Raw genomic sequence first — 24,024 nt, 5'->3', positions numbered from 1 at the left:
GCTATTTTGAGTATTATAAATATTCAAATCAACTACAAAGAACCTATGAAGGAAGATGCTATCTACCGCTAGAGAAAGAACTGATAAAAAGTATGCATATTATGGTTTTACAGGTATGTTATGTATACACATACACAACACTGTGGTCTTCTCTAGTGTGGGGTGGTGAGGGAGGGAGACAGTTCAGAACTTAAAATATAACAAAATAAATAAAATTAAATTAAAAAAAGAATACCATCTCATGTAAGCCTTGCAATAACCCAGTTAATACTACAAATACTATTGTTGACTAGTCAACTGATGCACAAGAATTCAAACTACATACACCAATGGCCTCCAAATTTTTCCCCCCATAGCTAACCCCTTTCAGTAAAAGTTTTTGAGCATAAACTTCTAATATATGTAAATCTATCCATAAAATTCACTACCTTAAAATGCAGACATCTTCTTGCCAGTCTCAGTGACCATACCCTGGAAGAGTTAACTCTTTTTAACTGACTTGAGCTCATTGCAAATAGGTGCTTTCTTACTATATGTCCTTATTTATCTTAGGTGTCAATTCCCCATAAGCCATTTTTTGAATTATCCTTTCCAATCCAAAGATTATTCTCCTAAGAGGAGAAAAGACAAGTAAAATAAGAACTGCGCTACTCTAAGTCATTAGTCCTTCTTTGACTCTTCTCTTTACCCCAAAAAACCTAAGAAAAATAAACCACCGCTTTTGTTCTTTGCTTTCTTTGCCAGCATCAGTTCGTTCTAAACTACTCACAAAATGAAGATAACATCACATGCCTTCTGACTTAATCTTCAACTCACTGCCTCATCAAGTACCTCTCTTCAGAAAGCTCATCAAGATATATGTATAGACTTTCACCTCTATTTCAAGTGAAAACAGCATGCGTCAATCTGCATGCAGACTCCATAGTTCTTTCTCTGTATATGGACAGCATTTTCCATCATGAGTCTTTTGGAGTTGTCTTGGATCACTGTATTGCTGAAAAGAGCTAAGTCATTGCACAATGTTGCTATTACTGTGTACAATGTTCTCCTGGTTCTTTGTGCTTATCCTTTGAACCAGATACACTGTATACAAACATTTGTGTAGCTTTGTGTAGTGGCCCCAAACTGGAAACTAAGGAGGAGAATACCTATTGGGGAGTAGGGAATAGCTAAACAAATTTCTGTATATAAATGTTATGACAGGACCAATCATCTCACTGTAAGAATTTTTAAAATTAAATGAGGGGAAAAAAAAGCTGAGGTAGGTTGGATTCAGACTGTAAAGCAATTTGCTTTTATATGTTATAAAGCATATGAACATAAGTATGTATAAAAAGAAAACTTGATTTGCTGTGTTGGCAGACTTGTAACCTGTCTGAAGTCAACAGCACCCTTCCAATCTTTACACATCAGAATGTATATGTACACAACACATATGTATATGTTATCTCTATCCATGTCCACCAGGCTATAATGCAGATGCGCAATGCCTACTGGGAATTATATTACTTAGAGCACAGGATCCAACCGAATGGTATCATGTCCAGCAACAGGACCTTGGGGGAGTGGCGATGACTCCTTCAAAACCTTCTTCAGTGAGATAGGGGCTGGCAAGCATGTGTCCAGAGTAATCTTTGTGCTGTTGGAGCCTTTTGTGGATTGTAACAGATGAGAATCTATTAACAGTTGTTCCACTGACTAGTTGGCAAGTATGCTGCTAACAGCTTAGCAGCATACACAGTAATGTCTGTCTGTATGTATTATGTATATATGTAAAACAGAGAACTCCGAGGTACCACCTCACACCTATCAGACTGGCTAACATGACAAAACAGGAAAATGATAAATGCTGGAGAAGATGTGGGAAAATTGGAATGCTAATGTATTGCTGGTGGAGTTGTGAAGTGATCTAACCATTCCGGGAGAGCAATTTGGAATTATGCCCAAAGGGCAATCAAACCATGCATACCTTTTGATCCAGAAATACCATTACTAGGTCAGTATCCTACAAAGATCATCAAAAAGGGAAAAGGACCCATATGTCCAAAAATATTTATAGCAGCTCTTTTTGTGGTGGAAAAGAATTGGAAATTGAGGGAATGCCCGAACAAGTTGTGGTATATGAATGTAACAGAATACTATTGTTCCATAAGAAATGATGAGCAGGCAGATTTCAGAAAAACTTGAAAAGACCTGCATGAACTGATGTGAGTGAAGTGAGCAGAACCAGGAAACACTGTACACAGTAACAGCGACAGCTCTGATAGACTAACTCTTCTCAGCAATGCAATGATCTAAGACAACTCATAGTGGAAAATGCTACCCACATCCAGAGAAAGAACTATAGTGTCTGAATGCAGACTGAAGCATACTATTTTTTGGTTTTTCCATTTTGTTCTGATTCTTCTTTCACAACATGACCAACATGGAAATATGTTTAACATGATTTTACATATATAGCCTATATCACATTGCATGCTGTCTTGGGGAGGGGGGAGAAGAGGAAGGGGGAAAATTTAAAACTAAAAATCTTATAAAAGTGAATGTTGAAAACTAAAAACAAATAAATAAATTTAATTTTTAGAAAAATAAAGATGAAATGAACTTCTAAAAAAACAAACAGAGGATTTGTATTTGATCCCAGAGGACATGGGGAACCACCGGAGTTTACTGAGTGAGAGACTGACATATTCAGACTTATGCTATAGAATATCATTTTTGATAATAGAGAAAGTAGAGACTTGAGGTTGGAAGACCAAACAGGAGGCTTTCATATTAGGTGAGAGATCATGAAGGGTTGAACTAGAGTGACAGCTATGTGAGTGAAGTTGTTGGATGCTGGATGTGAAATATGTTGTTGCAGTTAGAACTGACAGCAGCAGCTGTCCCATGTACCTTGGATGCTCTCTTACCTCAGCTCTGCTTCCTGACTTTCCTTCAAAACTGAATTCTACCTTCTGCAGGTACCCTTTTCTGGTTCTGGTCCCTCCAAACACATACTGTGTCTTCTCTTTGAGATCATCTTCCATTTGCACTGTATTTATCTTGTATGAACATGGTTGTTTGTCCACAGTTATCTCCCTTACTAGAATGTGAGCTCTTAGAGGGCAGAGACCATGGTTTTGGTTTTCTTTATGCCCATGCTTAGCACAGTGCCTAGCAAATACTAAGTACATCTGTTTTGTAAAATTATATTTCTTGGCAACTGACTGGATAGGTGGAGTGAGAGTGTCCTGATTCACCTGAGTGAATGGAAGGGTAGTCATATCCTGGACATTTAAAAGAAATTGAGAAGAGGGATGAATTTTGGGGGAAGGAAAAAAGAATTGGGGTGGGTTTTTTTTTTGGCAGAGATATTGAGTTTGTAATTCCTACAGGAAATCTAGCAGAAAATGTTCAGCAGGCAAATGGCTATGTGAGACTGGAGATCAATGGAGGACTAGGGTTAAATGTATAGATCTGCACCTACGCAGATAACAATTAAACTACTGGAGATGAGAAGTCTTGAAAGACAGTGTAGAAAGAAGTCCTAGAACAAAGCAAAGCCTTGAAGCATACCCATTGTTAAGGGGACAGGATACATGGATGATTCAGCAAAGGAGACTGCAAGCAAGAAGAAAATACAAACCTAGGAGGAGAGGGTAGTCAACAGTGTTAAATACAAATAAGAGGTCAAGAAAGATGAAGTTGAGAAAAGTTCACTGGTCAGTAAACAAGTATTGAGCATTTACTCAACAAAGCAATGCACTTTAAGGAGTCACTGATTAAAAAAAAAAACTTTGAAAGCCTTAAGAATTTTGGTCAATACAATGACCAACCACGATGAAGCATGTTAACTACATCTTGAGAGGTGATGGACTTTGGGGTGCATTCATAATCAAACACAATGCTCCAAATGCAGTCTGACTAAGAAAGAGAAATTCCTTATTCATGTCTTACTCTTGAGTTTGCAGTGTATTAAGACCCTCAGTTCTTTTTCTCATGAACTACTAATTCCCCATTTTGTACTTGTGACAGTCTCTCTCTCTCTCTCTCTCTCTCTCTCTCTCTCTCTCTCTCACACACACACACACACACACACACAGAGGAAATGCCCAAAGCAGAAATCTGTCTTGCTTGACTATGCATATTTGTCGCCCCCCCCCCCAACCTCACTCCATCAATGGATTTTTGGGAAAAAAAAAAGAAATTATTAGCAACTTGGGAGATAACATTTTCAGGTTGGCATTATGAATGGAAGCCAAACAAGGAAAGAATCAAGTAACTGAGAGAAGTGATGGCAATAAATACCAGCAGCTTTTTTAAAGGAGTTTAACTGTAAAAAGGATATAGGATGACAGCTTGAAGGATGGTAGATCTATCTAATAAGGGACTTTTAAGAATACAGGAGACTTGAATGTCTGTAGGCATCAGGAAAAGGACCAACAGGGAAGGATTAGAGAAAGGGGATCAATTGTGGAGGAAATTCATGGGAAAAAGGGATGGGATCAAAGGTACACGTAGGAGGGTTAGATTTGAGAAGGAGTGTCTCTTCACCAGACACTGAAGTAAAAGTGAAAATGGGGTGAAAAAAAAAGTTAACAGGTTTTGAGAAGCAGGATATGAAGAAAAGGAAGCTCAGGAAGAGGAGAATATAAGGGAATAGTATGGAAGGCTTGAGAACAAAATTTTGAAACAGCTGCTGTGGGCAGTTTTGACAATCAGGTGGAGGAGTAATAAAAGGTCAATATTCAAGGAAGGAGCCAGCCAAAAAACCCATGGCTTCAGCTTTCAGTAAACAAATGAACAAAATATGGCCAACTGGAAAAAAATGCTATCAAGATGAACTACAGTATAATTCAAAGAGTCAAATTTGACTTCATGAAGCTTCATGGAAATAAGACTCATAATTGGAATATGGCTCAGTACCTTATTTAGAAGCCACAGGAGAGGTAAATGGGTCTGACTTCAGTTCCTGACAAAATTCCATATCAAAAGAATAAGTGTTCATTAAGAACAAGTCAGGGGGCAGATAGGTGGTGCAGTGGATAGAACTCTAGCCTTGGAGTCAGGAGGACACAAGTTGAAATGTGGCCTCAGACAATTTACACTTACTAGCTGTGTGACTGTGTGCAAGTCACTTAACCCCATCTGCCTCACGAAGAAGAAGAAGAAGTCCAATGAACTACCTGAAGTTAACATGACTGTTGGGCTAGAAAGGGAATGAGAAAAACAATCATAATATAGGAGTATAATATCATAGACTTAAAACTGGAAGAGATCTCAGAAGCCATCTAGTCCAACCTCTCATTTTTTCAGGTGAGTAAACAGGTCCAGAGAGGTTAAATGGTTTAGCCAAGGTCACACACTCAGGGAGAGTCAACAACATGGATCTGAACGGTTTCATCTAGTGACCCACCTCCACCCCCAATGTAAAAAGGCAGCATGGTGAGTAATCATAACAGTCGCTAATGACTAATCTTGATTTTGGAGATGGGATGAGGAAAAGCACTTCTTTCCTCCTCATGGTGGGGGAGGAGAGATTCAGATAATAGTCATTAATGGTTTGATGTTGACTTGGAAGGAAATCTCCAATGAAGTGCCCCAAAGTTGTGTTGTTTTAACATTTTAAATGAATGATTAGATAAATGTATAGATGACATAGTTATAAAATTTATAGATGACACAAATTGGGTAATATCTTGGACAAAAGGACTAAAAAAAAATCTGGATTGGCTAGACCACTGAGCAAAATTGAGTAACAACATCACAAGTACAAGATGAAAAACATGGGTGGATGATCGTTTATGTAAAAAGGAACTGAGGTTTCAATATACTGTAAGCTCAAGAGTAAGACATGTATACGGATTTACATTCTGTCCTAGTCAGACTACACCTGGCACTCTCAGCACCGTATTTTAGGAAGACCTGGAGTGTGTCCAGAGGAAGGTAAACAGAATAGTGAAGGGCTTCTAGTTCTAGGTCAAATGAGGTTCTGTAAAGGAACTGGAGACCTATCCAAAGAAGAGAAATATAAGAGGAGACAAGAGAGCTGTCTTCAAGGTACTTGAAAGGGCTTTCAAATGGAAGGATTAAATTTGTTCTTGGCAGAAGGTAAAACTAGGACCGAGGGGTGTGAGTTGCCAGGAGGCAAACAAATTTTATTTTTAAAAAGACATAATGGGAGGGTGGAGTCAAGATGGCAGAGTGAAAGCAATGACTTGCTTGAGCTCTCCTCCAAATACTCATAAAAAGTGGCTCTAAACAAATTCTGAAGCAGCAGAACCCACAAAAAGACAGAGTGAAACAAATTTCCAGCCCAAGACAACCTGGATGATTGATCAGAAAGTTGTATTGTGCCAGGCTGGGAGCGCAGCACAGCAAACCTGGAGCAGGCCTCAGAAGACTCAATCATGGGCAGCTGTGGAGGTTTCCAGACTCCTCAATCCACGAATGCCAAAGACAATTTAGAAGGTCAGTGGGAAAAGTCTGTTTCTGTCGGGGTTCAGAGAGGAAGGCGGGGTTTCAGCTCCATTCCCCAAGAGCATGGGGGGGGGTAGCTGCTTCCCGAGCTTCCAGCCCACAGACTGAGGGGGAATCCAGTGGCTGATCAGAGAGGGATTGCAGGGATCTCTTTGCCAGTGCGCAGGCAGGAATCTCTTGCTTTGTGGATCTGGGTCACAGTTCTGGGCAGCGGTGCTGGGGTGAGGAGGAATACTGGCGTGGTGGAGCTTGTAGTGGCTGTGCAGAGGAACCCCTCCTCATAGTTACAGGACAGAAAGGAATACTTGTGGTCACAGGCCAGGAAAGGAGTAGACACCTCGCCCCTTATCATACCACCTTGGAAGAACTGAAAATTTACAGGTCCCTACAAGTATCTCTGAAAACAGCTATACAAACCCCTGAAGCTTGGGACAGTACACTCTCCACACTGGAAGCAGACTCTTAACAAAGAGTTTAAAACTCAAGTAATTCGCCAGGATCACGAGCAAGCAGCGCAAAAAGAGTCAGACTATATCATCTTACTATGGTGAAAAAGATCAAAATATACAACCAGAAGAAGACAACAAAGTCAAAGCTCCTACATCCAAAGCCTCCAAGAAAAACATGAAATCAGTCCCAGGCCTTGGAAGAGCTCAAAAGGGATTTTGAGAAGCAAGTAAGGGAAGGAGAGGAAAAACTGGGAAGAGAAATGAGAGTGATGCAAGAAAATCATGAAAAACAAGCCAACAGCTTGCTAAAGGACACCCAAAAAAATACTGAAGAAAATAACACCTTAAAAAATAGCCTAACCCAAATGGCAAAAGAGGTCCAAAAAGCCAATGAGGAAAAATGCCCTAAAAAGAAAAATTGGCCAAATGGAAAAGGAAGTCCAAAAGATTACTGAAGAAAATACTTCCTTAAAAATTAGAATAGAGCAATTGGAAGCTAGTGACTTTATGAGAAATCAAGACACTGTAAAACAAATCCAAAAGAATGAAAAATTAGAAAACAATGTGAAATATCTCATTGGAAAAACAACTGACCTGGAAAATAGATCCAGGAGAGAGAATTTAAAAATTATTGGACTATCTGAAAGCCATGATCAAAAAAAGAGCCTAGACATCATCTTTCAAGAAATTATCAAGGAAAACTGCCCTGATATAGTAGAACCAGAGGGCAAAATAGAAATTGAAAGAATCCACAGATCTCCTCCTGAAAGAGATCCCCAAAGGAAAACTCCTAGGAATATTGTAGCCAAATTCCAGAGTTCCCAGGTCAAGGAGAAAATATTACAAGCTGCCAGAAGGAAACAATTCAAGTACTGTGGAAACACAATCAGGATAACACAAGATTTAGCAGCTTCTACATTAAAGGACTGCAGGGCATGGAATATAATATTCCGGAGGGCAAAGGAGATAGGATTACAACCAAGAATCACCTACCCAGCAAAACTGAGTATAATCCTTCAGGGGAAAAAATGGTCATTCAGTGAAATAGAGGACTTTCAAGCATTCCTGATGAAAAGACCAGAGCTGAATAGAAAATTTGACTTTCAAATACAGGACTCCAGTGGAACATGAAGAGGTAAACAGGAAAGAGAAATCATAAGAGACTTATTAAGATTGAACTGTTTACATTCCTGCATGGAAAGATGATATTTGTAACTCATGAGAACTTTGTCAGTATTAGGGTAGTTGAAGGAAAAAAAAATTGTATATAGATAGATAGATAGATAGATAGATAGGGCACAGGGTAAGTTGAAGATTAAGGGTCATATCTGGAGAATAAAATTAAGGGATGAGAGAGGATTATACTCAGAGAGAAGAAAGGGAGAGGTAGAATGGGGTATTATCTCACAAAAAACAGAAAAAAGAAAAGTCTCTCACAGTGGAGGGGAAACAGGGGAAGGTGAGAGGGAATGAGGGAATCTTATTCTCATAGGATTTGGCTTAAGGAGAGAATAACATACACATTCAATTGGGTATGGAAATGTGTCTTACCCTATAGGAAAATAGGGGGAGAAGGGGACAAGAGAGCAGGGGGATCATAGAGAGGAGGGCAGATTGGGAAAGAGGGTAATCAGAAGTAAATACTTCTGAGGAGGGACAGGGTCAAAAGAAAGAACAGAATAAATGGGAGGGCACGATAGGATTAAGGGAAATAGAGTTAGTTTTTCACAACATGTCTACTATGGAAGTGTTTTGCATAACTGCACATGTACAACCTATATTGAGTTGCTTGCCTTTTCAATGAAGGTGGGTGGGGAGGGAGGAAGGGAGAAAATTTGGAACTCAAAGTTTTAAAAACATATGTTTTTAAAAAAATGTTTTCACATGCAACTGGGAAATAAGAAATACAGGAAATGGGGTACAGAAGTCTGTCCTGCTCTACAGGAAAATAGAAGGGGAAGGGGATAAGAGAAGGGGGGGAGAGATAGAAAAGAAGTCAGACTAGGGGAAAGGGTATTCAGAATGCATGCTATCTTGGGGTGGGGGGAGGGGTGAGAAATTTGTAACTCAAAAACTTGTGGAAGTGAATGCTGAAAACTAAAAATAAATAAATTTATATTAAAAAAAAAGACATAATGACAATTAGAGCTATCCAAAAATATAAAGAGCTTTCTCACTGGAAGTCTTCAAGCAAATACTGAATATTTGTTCAGTATGTTATGGAAGGGATCTTCTTCAGGATGAGTTGAACTCTATGGCCAATGATGCCCATTCCAATTCTGACATTTTGTGACCTGCAATCTGGTTTTTATGACATCCTATGGTTATCTCAAATGATCTCATAACATGTCCCTAACCAATTTTAGAGTACTTTTTCTTAAAAACAAAAAATACTTTCAGAAAGGAAAGCATATAGCTATAGACAAAATCTTGTTTCTATCAATCTATATATAAAATATATACCTAAAACTTCAGAAGAATTGGCATTCACAGTCCTATTTTATGGAAATAGGGTCAAAAAGTTACTGAAGAAAAGTTTAAGGGGCAGCTAGGTGGAACAGTGGATAGAGCATCTGCCCCTGATTCAGGAGGACCCAAGTTCAAATCCGGCCTCAGATACGTAACACTTACTAGCTGTGTGACCCTGGGCAAGTCACTTAATCCCATTGCCTGGCCCCTCCTCCCCCCCAAAAAAGTTAAAAAAGTACAGCTATGTTAGAAAACAATTAAAAAGGACAAAACTGAAGATTTTAATGTCAGTGCAAGGAAGATACAATACAGCTTTCACAGGAAAATAGAAACCCAGTGTCTGTCAATTTCCACTATAGCCACACAAGGTTAGCCAATGTGAAACATGACACTTCTGTCATAACACAACTCAGTACTTTATTAAAGGGTCACTTTATATAAAGATGAGCTAGCCTCCTGACCACACCTGGAAGTTAAAAAACTATTATCAACCACCTGTGGGCTGTTTTCCTGCACTATAAATCTGTGATTAAATAAAACTGATTTAATAACAACAGTGCCCTTTCAAGGTAGAGCCCAATTAAGTTTAATCTCCTACTGAAGACTATAAAAAAAGACACTTTAGATCTACTTTTCTAGTAGATCTAAAGAATAAGCAACTTTAAAGATACATCATTCTTCATTTATTCTATCTACAATGAGTTGACATGTTCCTGTCAGTAAGAAAAATGTGAATTTGAGAAATTTTCAAATGACAGGATTATACAATGAAAGATTTGGAGCTGGACCTTAAAAGTAAACTAAGTGGGGCAGCTAGGTGGGGCAGTGGATACAGCACCAGCGCTGGATTCAGGAGGACCTGAGCTCAAATCTGGCCTCAGACACATAACACTTATTAGCTGTGTGATCCTGGGCATGTCACTTAACCCCAATGCCTAGCCAAAAAAAAGAGAGAGAGAGAAAGAGAGAATTATTAGTTATGACCAGGATGGATTTATACCAGGAATGCAGGACAGGCTCTACATCAGAAAAATTATAAACCTGACAGCATATTAATAACAAAAAATGCTAAGTCAAATGACTATATCAACAGAAACAAGAAAACTTTTGATAAAAATACAGTACCCAATCACATTTTAAAAAAACACTGAAAAGCATATGAATAAACGGACCTTTCCTTAATAAGACAATCATTGTCTATCTTAAATCAAGACCTAAAATTATTTGTAATGAAAAAGATGTGAGTTAAAGCAAGGATGTCCACTGTCACTGTGATTATCCGAAAAACTTCTATAGCAATATTCAGATGCATCATCAGATGCATTACTGATTTAGAAGTTCTCTCCAATGGTACAATCTGTAACCCACCCATACCTGTCCATCCTGTGCAAGCTGTGCATAGGGTTATATAGAGGCAGCTAGGTGGTGCAGTAAAGACAGCACTGGACCTGGAGTTAGGAAGACCTGAGTTAAAATTTGAACTCAGTCACTAGCTATGTGACTTTGGACAAGTCACTTGACCTCTATTTGCCTCAGTTTCCTCAACTGTAAAATGGAGATCTCCCAGGACTGTTGTGAGGATCAAATGGATAATATTTATAAAGCTAAAATTCAGCACAGTATCTGGAACATAATGGGTACTATATAAATGCTTATTTAACCCTTCTTCATTCCCTTTCCTCTTGTACATGTTTCTTCCAAAAGTTTCACAAAGGGGGTCTGGGGTCTACCCAACATGAGACTTTCCTTGTTTTCTCCTAACATCACAAGCATCACAGTAGGGCACTCTGGCTGTCGCAGTGTCATCCTTCATTTCTGCCACATGGTCACTCATGAAACAAAGTTATATCATCAAGATAAGAAAAAGAAGTCAAGTGAATAACAATAAATAACAAAGAAAAATTTATTTGCAGTTATGAAACTTGAATAAATGACTCCCTAATTCAACAAAAACTATAAAGTAGTTTGATAAAATTAGGTTTATATCAATCATATTCCACATACCACAATAAACTCCAAACAGATACACTGTATGAGCAAAATATTTTTAAAATTACCCAACAAAAAAAAAAATCAAAGGAAATAACTTACTAAACAACTATAGATGAATATAAAAGATAAAACAGACACTTTTAATTACATAAAATTAAAGTCTGTGCATGAGCAAAATCAATGCAGATAGAAAACCAGTTTCACTGGGAAAATATCTTTGTAGCAAATTTCTTTAATAAAGCTCTAATCTCCAAAAATCAATTGACACAAATATATAAGAACAGAAGCAATTCCTAGTGGATAAGTTTGGTCAAAGACTAATGAACACTCAGTTTTCAAAAGAGGAAATTCAGGTTCTCAACAATCATATAAAGAAATGCTCCAAATCACTTAAAAAACCTGAAGTACAAATTAATTTTACCTTATTTTATATATATATATATAGATAGATAGATAGATAGATATAGATATAGATAGATATAGATAGATAGATAGATATAGATAGATAGATATAGATATATACACATACATACACATATCTATATCTATGTACACACACATATCTATATCTATATCTATATCTAGGGCAAAAATGACAAAAGACCAATACTTAGGTGTTATCATCTCGGGAGGTCAGAGAGCTCAAACACCCGATATAAAATTTAATAGCCTTTTTTAATAATAGCCAAGAACTAGCCAAGAAGTGATGAATAGGAAGAATTCAGAGAAACTTAGGAAGATTTACATCAACTTATGCAGAAAAAAATAAGCAGAAACAAAGAGCAATTTACATTAATAATGTAAAGGAAAAAGTATTGAAAAATTTCAGAGCTTAAATCAATTCAAAAAGACTTGATCATGAAGTATTCCTACTGGTAAAGAAGTGGTGGGCTCAGACACTTGATACTAGCTGTGTGATCCTAAGTAAAGACACTTAACCCCAACTGCCTCACCAAAAAGAAAAAAAAAGTGGTGGGCAATAGATGTGGAGGTGTACATTTTTAAGTGTGGCTAAATGTGCAAATTTGTTTCACTTGATTGTACTTCTTTGTTATAGGAGAGGGCTATAGCAGGGTAAAGAATCGAGAATCAATGGGAAATGACAGTGGTGTTTAAAAAACAGTATCAATAAACCAAAAAAAAGAAACCAAAGATGACAAGAAAATACTCTGACTAGATATACAGGCTCTACATTTAGTAAAAGTTGAGGCATCCTAAGTTCTCTAGCTTAGATCAAACAAAACTCATTAGAAGGCCAAAGGCAAAGAGTTCAAGGAAAGACCCTGACATGAAGGAAAAAAAATTGGTGATGTATCATGACAGTCAATTTAAAAATCTGGAAATTTTAATGTGACCGTGTTCACTTAAAAACTGTTAAGTCGGACAGTTCTCAGTGAGATGCTCTTTTGGTGCGGAGGTACTGTGACAGAAATGGAGGAAACACAAGCAGTCCACAGGGCAGATAAGGAAATAGAGTTCTCTGGCTTTTGATGCATTTTCTCAGGTCCATGTCAGGTCTACAAAATTCAGAACTACTGATTAATGGTAGTCCATATCATGGCAGGTTACCTGAGCAGGCCACTGCTGTTTTTAATGTCAAGTGGCATTTCATAGAGCTGGCAATAGTCTCGTTTAATATGCTTGGTCCTGAATAACAACTTATCAAATTATGAAAAACATACACTCAAAAGTCTACAGAATGCCAAGATATGAGCAGAAAAAACAAACCCCAACACTTCTAACAAGTCAAAATGGACTTTAGAGTGCATCTATCTAATTCAATTGTCCACCTTGCAATCAAATGCTTCTGTACTGTTACTGTATGTTTAAAGTATTGAGATTCTACAAAACTAAAAGGGGCAACTCTCCTGTGCATAAAACCACTGGACAGCAGCACAAACCTACGAATAAAAAAATAGGAAGAATTCTCAAAATTTAGGTTGTTCAGTCATTTTTTCAGTCATGTCTGACTCTGTGACCCCACTTAGAGTTTTCTTGGCAGAGATAATGAAGTGGATTGCCATTTCCTTCTCCATTTTACAAATGAGGCAAACAGGTGTAAGTGATTTGCCCAGGGTCATACAGCTACTAAGTATTTGAGGTCACATTTCAATTAAGGAAGATAAGTCTTCCTGGCTCTAGGCTCAGCTCTCTATATACACTGCACCACCTAGATGCCCCCAAGTTTCGGTACCAAAGACTAATTTAACCCTAAGGTATAATTTGAACGTACTGTCCTGGAAGTATGCTGAGGACAGAAGGAGTACTTGGGGAAACAATAGGGATAGTCAAGTATTAAACCAGAAAAGAATGACAGGTCCTAAGCTTGACATGAGAAAGATCACATCAAAGAGAAGTTCTGAAGAGTAAAAGTATAGTCAAATTTATCTCCAGGTTTTGTGGGAATCACAGTTATATCAAGAGAGAATCAGACAATTAGGCACGGAGAATAAGGAATGAAGGTATTAAAAAAAAAACCAAACCAACATCAAGTATTTAATTAAATAGTAGCAAATCTGTGAGGTCCTAAATGGTGGGGACCTGTCAAAGGTATAACTGTCAAAGTATTGATAATGGGATTCACAAGACAGTTGCATCTTCTGCAAATAGAAGGAATGGAGAATGGAGAGACCAGCAAGGCAACCTTTACAGATGCCAAAAATACAAAAAAAGCACTGACCTGAACCAGGTGATAAGACAGAACACTTCAACCAGTGGAGGGCCCAGGGTTAAGGGCAAGGAACATGCAAAGGAGTAGGGGAATGGAATAAACTTATGTTAGATAAAAGTCCACAGTGGAGAAAGTTCCTAGTAAACCAGTAAAGAAACACAATGGAAAAGAAGGGAGATGGTAAGGTGGAATAAAAAAAAAAGAGTAAACACATTCCCCAGAAAATCTACTACCACAGAGAAAGAAGAGACAAGTTTTGGATTGGTCAGAGAATACCAGATGAATTAGAAGCCAATTTTTCCAGACATGACTAACTAGAAGCCACAAAGGGATAGAAGCTGACTAGAAGTATATTTGAGAACTATGATTCTCTCTGAGTTCTAAATGGGGAACACAGAATAGAAACTGCTCAATGGAGGACTGCCTGACTTTTTAAAATTCAATTTAATTTTCAGTTCTGAATTTGTCGTCCCCCCCCTTACTTGCTTCTATAAATTGGCTTCCAAAGTTATCACTTAACTGAAACTGTTCTCTCCAAAGGCCTTTTCTCAATCCTCATCCTTGAACCTCCAGAAGCATTTGAAGCTTTTTGAACATCTTCTCACCCTAGAAACTCTCCCATCTCTACATTTTCAAAACACTATACTCTTTTGATACTCTTCCTGTTTCACTGCTCTTTCTCAGTCCTTTCTCAGTCAAAACTGAGTTCAAGTACCATCTTCCACATGAAGTCTTACCAGATCCCCAAAACTCCTCGTCCCTTTCCTCCCAAAACTACCTTGTGTTAATTTTGCATATATTCTATACATGTTTATAGATTTACATCTCTCCTTGATAGAATGTAAACTCTGTAAAGGCAAGGACACTGACTTTTGTCTTTGTGCCCCCTGAGCTCAGCACAGTGCTTGGCACATAGTGGGAACTTTAAAAATGGTTGACAGTAATAGAAAATCACTGGGGTGAGAGGATAAGGGAAAGGGCACTTAATTTGATGTATAGGACTTGGTTAGCAAAAATAAAGTAGTTAAAGTGTAGATCATATGACAGTTCAATCATAATCACATACAAGGAAGGAGTGCTCCCCCAAGTTTCAGCGTCACACAAATGAATGTAGTCTCTTATTAAGCTATAAAATGTTATTAATAATTCCCAACAAGAAAGATCTATTGGTAGTCCCAATGTTTTATTTGTTGTAGCAACTTTATTTCTTTTATTTTTGTATCTGTCAGTATTTTAATAAGCAGCTTCTCTCTTCCTTCCCTTCCCCACCAGGGTATCCATCAACTGTTAGCAATAGATACAGGCAAATTTGTCAAAACTCATGCATATGAGTGCATTGAATGCTTGGCCCTTGAGACTAAAACCAAACAGAAAAGAGGAAAGATAAATGAGAACTAAGACTTGAATATATTGGTCAGACATTTCTGTAATGAAACACTCAACTGTGAGAGACTTTTTCAACCAAGGTAGCAAAAGATTCTTTCACAGAGACAAAGATGAAAGAAAAGGTTCTAAAATCTGTTCTATGAACTAAGATAAATAAAGCTACACTTGACCCCATGAAAAAGGGTCCTTCTTGGGAGGTAATTTAAAAAAAAAAAGAGGGGGTACCTAGGTGGGACAGTAGATAGAGCTACAACCTTGGAGTCAGGAGGAACTGAGTTCAAATCCGGCCTCAGACACATGACACTTACTTAGCTGTGTGACCCTGGGCAAGTCACTTAACCCCAAAGATCTCACCAAAAAGCAAACAAACAAAAAACTTATGAGTGATGAGGTCATTTAATGCAATTTTATGTCTAAAAATGAAATTCCATTTACTAATGGCAAGTGGTCATCCAATTTGTCTGAAGATACCATTAAAAAAGAATATACTATTATCTTTCAAAGCAGCTCACTTGGCTTTTGGATGGGTCTTTCACAAAGTTTTTCTGAGTTAAGGGCTTTCAGGATGAGCAGCATAAGTTGTTCCTTAATATTACTGCACCACAAATGACAAATATGAAGAATTTAGAGAAACTGATGCAGATCAAAGTAAACAAGACCATGAAAACAATTTACACAGTAACAAAACAGCAAAAAACAAAACAAAACAGTAACAAAAAACCACAGTGGCTTGTGGCTTCACGTAGTAGAAAGATAACTGGATTTGGACACCTATTTCAAATCCCACCTCTGCTACTTAATATCTGTGTGATCTAGGCAACTCTTTGGATCAATCACATCAATGAAGTGAAAGTTTTGTACTAGAATGACCTCTACGGACCTTTCCATCTTAAGTTTGGGATCCAACGATTTTAGAGGATTCACAGTGAAATATGTCTCATGCTTCAACAGAAAGGTGGTAGATTAGAAGTGTGGCAATGAGGTTACTAATAGAACCAATGTATAGATTTTTTTGGGCATGATTTGCAATTATTGTTACACAAGAAGGTTCTATTGAATGAGAGGGGCAAGTAGGAAGTGACATGAAGTAAAAAAGAGAAAAAGCATTAATAAAACCTTTCAAAACAAAATAGCTATTCCTCATCTGGGAAGAGCATTGCTTTACACACGTAATACAGGAGTATCTTCTATCAATGTTCCTGACAGGTAAGCATTCAATTTAACATTTATTATCATTCATGTTTTGCTTGATCACAGCCAATTTTATGGCAGTATTTCATAAAACAATCTACACCACTTTTCCACAGCTTTGAGAAATTTTTAAAAGAACATAAGGTTTCCAAATCACAAGTTTCCTTAACTACAATCACAGAATCTGAATGGGAAAGAACCTCAGAGGACAATGAATCTGACTCCCTTTCCCACCCTCATCCCCATACCTTTAACAAGAATTCTCTCTAAAAAACAATCCCTGACAACTCCTCATCCAGTCTTTGTGTGAAGAACTCTAATGAGACAGATCCCAGGATACTTCCAGAGGCAGCCCATTTCATTTCCATAATTCTGTTAGGAAGTTTCTTCTTATCTTGAGTCAAAATCTGACTCTGCAACTCAGGATCAGGATCACATTTTAGGAGAGTTGGAAGGTACACTCAAGATCATCTAATCCACTCCCCTTATTTTACACATAAAGAAATGAAACCCAGAAAGGTTAAGTGACATGTCCAAGGTTAGGCAAGTATTAAGAAGCTGAGCTAACATCTATCTGATCCCAGGCCCTCTATCTTACCAAGCTTCCACCTAAAACTCCTACCTCATTAACCACTGAACATCTAACAATCAAGTATTAACTGATACTTTTGGGACCACCCAGCATTTAGTTAGATGATGTGAGTTCAGAGTTATACTGTTGCTGTGTGACCTTGGGCAAATCACTCAACTTCTCTTGACCTCAATTTCATCTGCAAAATAGACTAACCTAAGAGCCTTTTCAGTTTTAATATGCTAAGTCAGGGGTGGGGAACCTGTGGCCTTGAAGCCATATGTGGTCCTCTTAGGTCCTCAAGTTCAGCCCTCTGATTGCATTCAAACTTCATAATTCTGTCACACTTTAGGACCTAGTGGGATACATGTGGGCTCAAGGCCGAAAGGTTCCCCACTCCTGTGCTAAATGATGGAAAAATAATTTTTATTATTTTCCAACTAGTAAAATAAATCTGTAAGACTTAGTTTCTTTTCTTTTGGAAGTAATCAGGGTTAAGTGACTTGTCTAGGATTACACAGTTAGTAAATGTTTGAGGCTGGATTTGAATTGCGTCCTCCTGACTCCAGGGTTGGTATTGTGTCTACTTAGACACCTAGCTGCCCCATGACTTAGCTTTCAATAAGAATGAAATACAAGTAAACTTGCCATGTCACACATTTGGCAGTTAACACCTTTACCTAATAACAAGGCAGAAACCAAATAAAAGATAAGAGAAATTAAATCTCAAAAAAATTCAAATGTGCATTCTTCTTTCTGTGACCTTGTTACAAAATGTCCCCAATTTCCACTACATTTCCATGCAAATCAGCTAGCTCTCAACCAGTTCAGTAATCAGATGTGACAACAGGTCATAAGTCTGAAATTTTGTTTGATTTTCCCATTCTAGGTAACCACTGAGAATTATCTAAGAAGCACTGCCATCACCTCCCACTCCCCCCTCTGCTGGTTGCCAAGGTAACTTAAAGAACAGTGTCTTGATAGAGTGCTGGGCCTGGAAGAAGACTCATCTTCCTGAGTTCAAATCTGTCCTCACACACCTATCAGCTATGTGACCCAGGCAAGTCACTCAACGTCTGCCTCAGTTTCCTCATCTCTAAAATGAGTTGGAGAAGGAAATGGCAAACTACTCCAGTATCTTTGCCAAGAAAACCCCAAATGGGGTCTACAAAGAGTCGGACATGACTAAAAAAGGATTCAACAACAACAAAGGTAATTTAAAATATGGTTCAGAATTTTCAAAATTTCCAAATTTTTTTCCTTTCAAAATACATGTATGTTTTTAAGGAAAAAACAAATAATGCTGGTAACAAGAATGTTTATAACGTTTTAGTCTTGACTCTATAGCCTTGGTTTGTTGTTTTTTGTTGTTCAGTGGTGCCAATTACACAGCCAGTGTCTGAGACCAGATTTGAACTCAGAAAGATGAGTCTTCCTGACTCTAGGCCCAGTACTCTATCCTCTGTGCCATCTAGCTGCCCTGGCTTGGTAAGCACTGGTATACCTGTGTATCTAACTTCAGCTTCTAAAATAAACATTCAATTCCCAAACAACTTAGGTGACAAAGAAAGTCAAAGATAAATCTGAATTATGGTTTGCAAAATGTACCTCCTCATATTTCATATTAGAATATTCTATAATGGGCAGATAGTGGTAATGTAGTTCTTTTGCTTAATAATGATCACAAATGTAGTTCCAGGCTAGTAGATAAGAAAGGCACCACAACAGTCTGGTATGATAGGGTTTGAGCTACAGCTTAGTAGACAATAACCTCCACCATTGCTATAGCTTTCCTACCATTAACTATAAGTATTTAATTCACAGGCTTCTTCTCTCCAACCCTATCTCTGCAACTTTTGGATTTGAAACAAAAAAGGTTGTGGCACCTCATCTATCATATAAGGAACTAAAGCAGCGGTGGGAGAATATAGGCACACCTTTAGCCTCTTGGCACCTAGCTAATTAAAGGCCAATGAACTGCCAAAGCTGGCTTTGCTCGCTTTGGTCAAATTCTGTTCCCTTGACTTAAAGCACCTACCTCATAAGGTTGAGAAGATCAAATGAGGTAATATTTGCAAATTGCTTGGCACATAGTAGGTGCTCAACAAATGCTTATTTCCCTCTTAAACCCAAATCCAAGGCAATACTTGGAACCACATATTTATGAATTCCTTCTCAGTTCTGAACAATCAAAACATCTGTACTGTGTTTACCAAGCATGCAACTCAACTCTTTTGTACTGAACAAACATTTGTCAGTTTTATATTTTATGGTATAAGTAGACAAATCCACAAAATCTTTACTACTAGTGACAAATACTTCTTGGAAGACTGATTTTTAAGTTAAATTTGCATGTCTAGTTTTCTGTACCTAATAAAGTTTAAAAAAATACAAACTCCTCTGATTTTCAGAAGTTAGTAAAATCTATATTCTTCCTCACCTCCTTGGGAGATCACTCTCTGCCCATTGCAGAGTTTTAAAGTCAATTCCCTATTACTCTATAAATGCAGCTATCCCCATTCACTGAAAAAATCTTTCTGCAATTGAGATGTGTGAAAAATATCACAGGAATGAATGAAGGCATAGAAAGCTGTAAAGGTACAGAATATTTCATCTAAAAAAAAAGGTAGATATATATCTCTACTCCGTCTCAACTCTAAAGGACTTCAGGCTGGTGCTCTTAATGGCTTCCTCATTTGTAAAGTTTACAACCACCTTTAATAAACAAGAACTATCCTCCGGAAAACACCTCTTTCTTACATTCTACACTCTGGGATAAGTGCAGTAAGTCTGCAAAGAAACTAATAAGACTTACTTTCTGTGTAAATCAAGTTGGGTGGCTAGACTATGGTTAGCCAACATCTGAATGACAAACTGAAAGAAACGATGGGGAGGTGGAACAGAATTATTCCCTGACTCTAACAGCAACTTAGGACTAAAGGGGCATAAAATCGTTTATTCGTTTTAATTGCCACACCAACCAACGAAATACAAAATATCCAACTTCTTAAAATCTATCTCTAGTATGAGGAACCTCCACACAGATTCAATTTTCTTACATCAGTTCTAACTACCTGCTGTTCACTTTTTCAGGTAGCTTCTTCTAGATAGCTGGCCCGGCACCAAAATTAAAACAGATACCCTGTGATCATTCAGTAGAGGGGAGAGCAGAAGGTTTTTCGGCATTTTGTTTTTGTTTTTAACAAGTGCCATCCTGTTCCTCTGCTCTGCTGAGGAACCACCAAGAAAAAGAGGAAGGAAGAGGGGAAAGGGAGGGGGCTCCTTCAGTCCATGTCCTCCCAGATCCAGGTAAGACGGGACGCCTTCTCTCTCAACGCCAAAAAGATGTTGGCTATAAAGGGAAACCAATGGGATGCTCCCCACCTCCAAAAAAAAAAATTGGGAGAATTTTTGCAGGACGGAAGGGGCTCGTGACTTCACCTCGATGCGTGATTAGATGTCGTGGGGGTGGGAATCCCAGCGACTGCCCGCGTTGCCCCGCAGACGGGGATGGGAGGGCATGGGGTTTCCTTTCCTCTTGCGCCCGGCGAGGGGGTGGGGTGCTGTCTGGTCCCTCGAGGGGGACGGAGAGACTGTAGTGGGGTCCTCGCGCTCTCCCTCCTACACCGCTCGGGCCATGGCAACCCTCCCCCCTCCCTCCCCGTTACCTGTGGGGGACGGTGACGACGACAGTGCTGGGGCCCGGCGGCCTGGTCCTCCTCCTCCTCCTCCTCCTCCTCCTCCTCCCCGCCCGACGGAGGCGGCGGCGTCGGCGGCAGCGACAGCCCCAGGGGGAGGGGGCGGAGCGCACGGTTGGCTCGCTCTCCCTCTCTCCTCCCCCGGGCGGAGGCGGAGGGGACCCTATCTCGGGCCGCCGCGCCTAGGCCCGTGGAGAGCCTGCGGCTCGGGCATGGCGGCGACGGCCGAGCTGTCTCGGAGGTGGGCGGAAAGGAGGCGAACGAGCCACCCCCTCACGACGGCGGCGGCAGCGGGGGGCGGTGGGAGAGGGAGCGGGGGAGCCGCGGCGGCGCGCTCGCGCGGGCGGCCGTTGGGGGGCGGTTGGCCGTTGGGGGAACGTGGAGGCAGCTCGCGTTCTCCCGGCGGGGTGGGGAGGGGGAAGGGGGGAGGAACGAGGGAAGGGGAAGGGGGAGGTTGGGGAAGGGGGGAGGCGGTCGCGGCGCGTGCGGGGCCCGGGCGCCGCCGCCGCTGTCGCTGCTCCGCTCACTCCAGCCTGTTTGGGGGGCACTTTGTTTGTGTCCCACAATGCCTTGCGCAGGAGACTGGGCCGGGGAAGAGTGGTAGAAGTGGAGGGGTTGGGAGGAGCCTGCTGGGGGGGCGGAGCGGAGGGAGCGCGCAGGCGTACTCCTGGGTCCGCTCGCTCTCCGGGACTGAAAGCTGGTCAACAGTGGGCTTGAGTGTGGACCTACCCGCCCTCTCTCTGCGGCCGAGTACTGGGCTCGTGAGCCCGGAGTTAGACTAGACGTGCCTGGTTCTGACGCTTGCTAACTTTAGCATGACCTTGTGCAAGCTTGTTAACTTCTCCGTGACTCTGCCTCCTCACTCGTAAAGTAGGGACAAACACGTGAAATAAACCTCGCAGCGTAGTCGTCTGGGAAGCACGCTTAAAATTGCTCTATGTAGATGAACGTGTGTGTGCTTTCAGGTATTTACTGATGTGCACCCCGCAGAATGCGCTAACCTGGCCCCACAACCAGGAGGGAGACCCAGTTTTTACTTTGTGATGTTCTAAGGAGGGATTTCCCGCGGCCAAATGCAAGCTTGACTTTCCATTACAAGCGAAAAGAAGCTATTTTCTGCAGAGAGATTTCTTACCGGTCTCCGGAGCTGCCAAGCGCGGTAGTCTTCCTCGCCCCTGGACGATTCTGGTGGTCTGAAGACCCTACCCACTTATTCACATATCAAATGCGCCTCGAAGTAGGGTAGTTGCACTGGAGTACGCCCGGAAGCCACAATTTCCCTTAGCACTTTGCTGGGGTGTCCTGCAGACGTATACGATGCTGGGCTCCCTGGGTTCCTCGAACATAGCTTTCGTTTTTTCTTGCTTGACATTGCTGTTAATTAGCTGTTAATTGCACTCCTCCAGACCCAGGGTCACATGAATTCTCCTATAAATTTATTTCCTGAGCCTGCCTTTGAATTAAAAACAAAAACAAACTATTCTGTAAGCTCATTGAGGGTAGGGACTTCCTACCTTCCTTTTCTTTTCTCTCTCAATAAATGTTGTTAATAAATGCTTCTTAAACTGAATTGAATATTGTTACTTTAATAGCTCCCTTGAAATGAAGATAACCAGTTTTCCCTGAGTTAGATCAGATGACAGTAAAAATTTGTTTTAAACATGTTTTAACTTTCCCCTGAACTGATACTGGAAAGGACACCTTAATTTTAGAGTGGGGTGGGGTTGGTGTTCCTTCCATAAACTACAAATCTTTGGCTGCTATTGTTTAGGAAGAGGCCCAGCTGCTCTTCTGTACTATCTACATCCTACTCTGAATTTGGCTTCTCAAAAGGGCTTTGTGTCTATGAATTGGTGTCTTTATCTTGAAAATATTTGGGTTGATTCTCTCACAAGTCTTCTGATCTTAACTGCTCTAGGCACTTTGCAAATTTACCTGGGCAGTCTGGTGGATCCCTGATTTCTTCACTCTGCAAGCAGCTTTCCAGCCTCTATTGATGGGGTGATGGGACCTGGACCCCTAAAAGAAAAATACCATGTCTTTGAAAGCAACCCAGTCTCTGAATTTTCTTATACATTTCAGCAACCCAGATCACTGGTGCCTCCCTCCCAGGCAACTGGCCCACCCCAGCCCACTTACATCACCTAATTAGCTTACTCGACATTTCTTTCATTGTTGTTCTTGTCTTGCCCCAGACTACAAACAAATATGGACCACTCCTTATTTCCATCTTGATCATTTAATTAGCCTACTTGATGTCCTTTCACTGTTGCAGCATCTGGCCCACCCCAGACTACTTGCCACTCCGGAATCCCATCCAGATCCTTTCATGGTCCTTTTTGTATATAAACATCAGTCTAATCCCTTAAGTTACAGGTTCACTAAGCATTTACTTCTATTGGTATTTACAATAAACTACCCCTTGACTGGAAGAAGGTTTGAGTGTGTGTATGCATTCCAGGCGAATGCTGCCCTGTACCCTGACATTTTCAGGGTTCCCAGCAACCCCAAACCACATCACTATTATCCTGGGCAATTCTTTCCCATAAATTCTCCAAAGAAGATATATACCCAGAAGCCTGAGATACTTCCTCTGGTTCTTTTAATATCACTCAGCCTATCCATCTGTTATCTTCTCAATAATCCTTCTCCTTTGGAAGAGGAAGTATGCCTCAGCAATGCCGCCTACTTTTACCAGTTCTTAATATTTACTTCTTTTTCCCACAGAATGACTAAAGTAGAAGGTGCTGTGATATAATTTACCTAGATTTTAGGAAAACTTTTCATGAAGTATCTTATACTGTTCTTGTGGAGAAGAAGAAAAATATACAATCTTATGAATTCAGAACGTATTGGATGGCCAGGACTAAGAGTAGTTAGTAGTAGTTCAGTCACCTGGGTCAGAGGTCTCCAGTGGAATATCCTGGGGATCTATGCTTACCTCTGTACTGTTTAATATTTTTGTCAGTAACTAAAAGACTTAGATGGTATGCACTTCAAATCTGTACATGACACTATTAAATTGTAAACTCCTTGAGGGCAGGAAATGCCTTTTGCCTCTTTTTGTATCTCCAGTGCCTGACACAAAGCTAGAAGAGATAGCTAACACAAGGAATGACAGTCAGGATCCAGAAT

General features: G+C 39.9%; 2 protein-coding genes across 7 annotated transcripts in view; one reads left to right on the top strand and one right to left on the bottom strand.

Annotated features, from left to right (window-relative positions):
• ZBTB44 (zinc finger and BTB domain containing 44) overlaps positions 1–20,948 on the bottom strand; it is a 68,340-nt gene extending 47,392 nt beyond the window's left edge. For 5 of the 6 annotated variants that reach the window (XM_020963773.2, XM_020963774.2, XM_020963775.2 and 2 more), the window contains exon 1: positions 20,860–20,948. The gene's annotated coding sequence lies outside the window, so the exon portion shown is untranslated. The remainder of the gene's footprint in view (positions 1–20,859) is intronic. The other variant, XM_078147099.1, reaches the window with a different exon arrangement.
• LOC144454372 (uncharacterized) lies at positions 20,649–22,459 on the top strand. The gene is made up of 2 exons (XM_078146179.1): positions 20,649–21,130; positions 21,855–22,459. The coding sequence occupies exons 1-2, from the start codon at positions 20,649–20,651 to the stop codon at positions 21,931–21,933; spliced, it is 561 nt and encodes a 186-aa protein (XP_078002305.1). The 3' UTR covers positions 21,934–22,459.
• Positions 22,460–24,024: the final 1,565 nt, after the last annotated feature.

Source organism: Phascolarctos cinereus, unplaced genomic scaffold, assembly GCF_003287225.1.
Source record: "Phascolarctos cinereus isolate Bilbo 61053 unplaced genomic scaffold, phaCin_HiC Scaffold_726;HRSCAF=1367, whole genome shotgun sequence".
Classification (NCBI taxonomy): domain Eukaryota; kingdom Metazoa; phylum Chordata; class Mammalia; order Diprotodontia; family Phascolarctidae; genus Phascolarctos; species Phascolarctos cinereus.
The sequence above is the reverse complement of the archived record's forward strand: the minus strand, read 5'-3'. Positions and strand labels throughout refer to the sequence as shown.

Coding starts and splice junctions, on each gene's coding strand:
- LOC144454372 (XM_078146179.1), top strand. CDS start 20,649: ATGTCGTGGGGGTGGGAATCCCAGCGACTGCCCGCGTTGCCCCGCAGA. Junction 21,131..21,854: donor ACGGCCGAGCTGTCTCGGAG/GTGGGCGGAAAG, acceptor GTGTGCTTTCAG/GTATTTACTGATGTGCACCC.